The 4,706-nt window shown below is 38.9% G+C and overlaps 1 protein-coding gene across 2 annotated transcripts; it reads right to left on the reverse strand.

Annotated features, from left to right (window-relative positions):
* Positions 1-221: 221 nt before the first annotated feature.
* Positions 222-3,553, reverse strand: ndufab1b (NADH:ubiquinone oxidoreductase subunit AB1b). Of its 2 annotated transcripts, none has more exons than XM_079253256.1 (5): positions 3,344-3,553; positions 2,024-2,143; positions 1,685-1,772; positions 606-721; positions 222-488 (listed from the first exon to the last, which is right to left on the reverse strand). In XM_079253256.1, exons 1-4 carry the CDS (start codon positions 3,512-3,514, stop codon positions 630-632), a joined length of 471 nt encoding a protein of 156 aa, XP_079109382.1. In that variant the 5' UTR covers positions 3,515-3,553; the 3' UTR covers positions 222-488; positions 606-629. The 2 variants fall into 2 exon arrangements, with proteins under 2 accessions (XP_079109382.1, XP_079109381.1); XM_079253255.1 differs by having other exon boundaries at positions 222-491.
* Positions 3,554-4,706: the final 1,153 nt, after the last annotated feature.

The following is a 4,706-nucleotide window of genomic DNA, read 5'->3' on the forward strand; positions in this document are numbered from 1 at the left end:
TCTACATGCTTCCGATTCCATTAACATAAATGTAAAGTTTAAGGAAAAAAAAAAAAGCAACTTGTGTCTGGTGTTTCTACTGACACATTGAGCAGTGTTGTTCACGCCACAGGAGCATGGTGCCAACATGCTTCACCTTGTAAAAGTAACTGATCAGGTATGGAAGAAAAGCTACATTCACAGCCCAAAGTCACAAGATTACTGAAGAGTATACACTGAAGCATAACAGCATGTGTGTTTATTGATTTATTAATGAGAAATTATACATCAGAACCACAGGCTGGGGGCTGGACGAAAAATAAAATCAAAGCTATGATTAATCCTTGTTTCACAGATTTTAATCTTCGAGCTCCCAAGAACATGTTCATTTAAATACAAACAAGACACGGCAGCAGACGCACTGGACATGAGAGCCGACGGTGTTGACATGGGAAATGGTTTGACACCCATCTGCTTCAAAAGTACTTCGTGTAGGAAGGAGGTGCCTTCTTCTAGAGGCAAGGGGGGAAAAAAACAAAACAATTACCAATAAAGGTTTGTTTTTTTTTAAGTAACATTCAACAGAGCCACAGTGCAATTTGAATGAGAAAACAGGACTGACATACCTGCCTCTGGTGAACTAAAACAGATTATTCATAAACGTCTTTCTTGTTTGCAATGTACTGTACAATCTCCTCTGGACTCATCAACTTCTCTGCCTCGGCGTCTGGGATCTCAAAGCCTGCAGCGCGCGCACACACACACACACGCGCACGCACACGCGCACACACACACACACACACACACACACACACACACACACACACACACACACACACACACACACACACACACACACACACACACACACAGCAAGCCATGTAAACACACATCTGCAGTGTGATTAGACATTAAACTACTTTCTGTCCGCTAGAAAATTACAATGAATAATATAAGTATGCATGACATTATGTAGTTAAAGGTTGGGTAAGGATTTAATCCAAGCAGACATTCAAACCAATTATTGATGTATTGCTTATGTCAATTATTTAAATTGTTTATAAAAAATTTAATTCTCCAAACTAAAAAAAAAAAAAAAATTTTAATGTCTGCATATCTTCAAACTGAATGTGTTTTTATTTCACTTAATATCTGCTCTTCTATTGTGAAAATATATGCAACAATTTCAGTTAGCCATGACGGCTAAAAATAAAATTAAACTGAAGTCATTGCTAATCAGTCGTAAATAAGATAACGTAATCAATGAATTGTAATAATGATTTTAAGTCATATCACCCAGACCTGATCAAAAGCATGTGTTCATTAAATTATTACAATTAGGATCCACCAGCTGTATGTTATGAGCGATACTAAAGATTTACATCCACCAGGCAAAGTGTTGTGTAGTCAGATATTAAGTGTTTCATTCATGACATTGAAAAAAAAAAAAAAAACATCTGGTAATACCAATGATTATTACACAAACAGGATCATCAAAACATCAGATTTTTACCGCTACACACACACACACAAGCTGTGTGCTGCATTACACACAGAAATTACAATTATTTTCTCCATGTTTTGAAAATATTGTGATCTAATGAATTCTACAAATGAATCTGATCTGATGCCTCAACCAAACTACCCCAAACACAATACACACCAACTAGATGCCAATTGCAGAAGTTTTCATATTGGCTCTCACCAAACTCATCTTCCATGGCCATTATGATCTCCACCTGGTCCAAGCTGTCCAAACCCAAATCTTTCATGAAGTGGGAGCTTGTCTGCAGCTGTGAGGCACAAGTGAAGTTTAGAAACACACAAAAACAGTCCGGTCATTGTGTCCCTTTATGACTCGTCTCTGCATCAATCTCATCTGAATGTGTAAGTAGTCCCCAAAGTATCAGGATATTTTTTTTTATTACTGCTTATTAAAATGGATATTTGCCTACATAGTAAAGCAAGCTGATCAGTTTTGCAACAATGAGGTTGTTATCATGCTCCAGGCCAAAATATAGAATAAACCAAGCCATTCTCTCACCTTCTCTGGGTTGATCTTGTCATAGAGCTTCAGTACATACATAACGCGGTCTTTGATGGTTTCTAAGGTGAGGGGGGGCAGGTCCCCATAATGTCGGCACAACACACCCGCCGAGGAGATCTAAATCAGCCAAAATGAGAGAGAGGAGGAGAGGAATAAAAGTCAAAGAAGTTTTGGTCATCCACATCGTCAGTGTTCCCGTCCTGTCTGCCCGGACCCGGGCGGTCGTGGGTGGGGGTAGCACTTTGTATAGATGCACCCTGAGGATATCGTTTCCTTAGCTGATGCACAAGTGCCTGGGTATTCGTCTTCTTTTAACTCTTATAGGGGCTAATAGGGCACGGGAGAGGGTGGTTGTGGGTGGGTGTAAGAGGATTGTGGATGCATGCATGTGTGTGTTTTATCTATTTGATGTAAATTGTTTCCTTATGTGAAGCACTTTGTACGAAAAGTGCTTTAGAAATAAAGTTTGATTTGATTTACAACATAGGTGATATTATGGGGTGGGAAGGGAGTAAACAACAACCAAAAAAAGAGCCTGTAGCACTTCATGGAATGACCTACATCCAACTAGACAGTCCACTAGCACCTTCCTACAATGTCCTCTACTCTTTGATTTCGTGCTTGTGTTGTTGTCACTCATATGCAAGTCCCTTTGGATAAAAGTGTCTGCTAAATGACTGTATAATAGAATAGAATAGAATAGAACAGAACAGAACATTGGCTATGAACAGCTGCAGAATTATTCACCTGGTTTATGAAATGAAAAATACTTTATTGATCCCCAAAGGGATATTCAATATTGTAGTATATAATTAACTTGAGGAGGTCTTGTTCCGGAGGCTGCTGGCAGGAATGATCTTCTGTATCTTTCAGTCTTACAGCGAACCTGAAGAAGCCTCTCACTGAACACACAACAGACTATATTTATATATATTATATTTATAGACTATATGTCCGTATAACCTAACGTAAGACTGGCTGTGCAGAGTTCAAATAAGTTTAGAAATGTGTTCTTTAAGGCTGCTGAGACAAGTAAAACACCACCAGTGTGTCAATAAACTGAGTAACTTTGCTAACTAGCTTTTAATGCTAACAAACTAGCTAGCTGGGCAACAGAAGCGTAGCTTAAGAGTTACCAAAATACGCCTTTATAAAGGTGGTAAATATTCCTGGCTTTCTTCATCACTAACACATTTCAACCAGCGGTCAAATAAACATTTGCACGGTGTAAATAACCCGTGTAAGGCTCCTTTAGCCTGACAGTTTTGAAAGACATCGGTAGGTCACAGCTGCGAGCGCGAGGCCGCGCGGACTCACCCGGCTCTGACCGAGCCACCGCGTCTTCCGGCTGTCTGCGGCGGAGGAGAGGGGTCGGTGGATGGTAGCTACCGGGGCGACGGCGGCTCTGACTGAGAGGTTAGCGGAGCACAGCCTCAGCTGTGGCCGGGCGAGCGAGCGGACACACTGCTGCAGGACACGAGCCGCCATGATGGAGAGAACTTACCAGCATGTGAAGCGAAGAAGAAGCTCGAGGTCAAGGGCTCTGCGGTGCGCGTGCGCAAGTCACAAACCGTGATTTATACACATTTTTACTGTTAGCGTGTTTTATACTGTCTAATTGACTTAGTATATATATATATATATACATATTTCTAAATATCTAAAAGTTTATACTAAATTGATAATGGTTAATGTCACGAAAAGTGATGCAAAGAATCAAGTCAGACAAGACCAATCGATCTCAGATACACGTTCACTTCTGTGAACGAACTTGATGCCTTCAGGTTTATAAATAAATGTAGTTATTTAACTCCCAGATAAAGAGCTTCTGCATATAAACGCATTAAAATGCTCCCTAAACCTCTCCTGAACAGAACCGTCTGTTATAAAGATCACTTTACCATTTTTTATGTTATAACCGTAACTCACTGGGGGTGATGGAGGGGTATATACCGGATAGTCAATGTAATTTACTTTTATTTTAATACTATATCTGTACCTGTAGTGAATAGATTTTTAAAGGCTATTCTAGGGTCTCTGACGGTTTGCATTAAATCAATTTCTTGGTGCTAAAAAAAATCGAAAGTCGTAGAAAGTTTTGTAATTACTGCAACTGTCCACTGGGTACCGCTGTTTCTGTATTACCACAACTGAGTCTTAAAGTCTTGGCTTGGCAACGAACGTGATGACGTAATGCGGACTGGGACGTAAATAGTAGACCGGCGCCATTTCCGGAGGCCACTCCTAAGGTGATCGTTGATACAGGTTATTAGAGCAGTGAATATTTGCTGAACAACTGTCAACCAAAAGCTAAAGTGCGTTTCTTTTATTCACCTATCGAAAGCCAGCTGGTCTGAACCAGTTGATTAAGGTGTTGCTACGGCGACGCCCGCAACCGACTGATATGAACTTATAATTAGGCGAACTACGTGTGCATGCAGACTGAAATAATTTACGCCAATATATATATATATATATATATATATATATATATGTATATATGTGTGTATATATATAAATATATATATATATGTGTATATATATATGTGTGTATATATATAAATATATATATATATGTGTATATATATAAATATATATGTGTATATATATATATATGTATGTGTGTATATATATATGTATATATATATATCTATATGTGTGTATATGTATATATATATAT

This window comes from Telmatherina bonti (genome assembly GCF_933228915.1).
Source record: "Telmatherina bonti genome assembly, chromosome: 14".
Lineage (NCBI taxonomy): Eukaryota > Metazoa > Chordata > Actinopteri > Atheriniformes > Telmatherinidae > Telmatherina > Telmatherina bonti.

What these genes read in the sequence shown, in the direction of transcription:
- ndufab1b (XM_079253256.1), bottom strand. Translation starts at nt 3,514, where the DNA reads ATGGCGGCTCGTGTCCTGCAGCAGTGTGTCCGCTCGCTCGCCCGGCCA. An exon ending in ACAAGATCAACCCAGAGAAG is followed by an intron (nt 1,773 to 2,023) that starts GTGAGAGAATGG and finishes TGTGCCTCACAG; the next exon opens with CTGCAGACAAGCTCCCACTT. An exon ending in GGCCATGGAAGATGAGTTTG is followed by an intron (nt 722 to 1,684) that starts GTGAGAGCCAAT and finishes CGCGCGCTGCAG; the next exon opens with GCTTTGAGATCCCAGACGCC.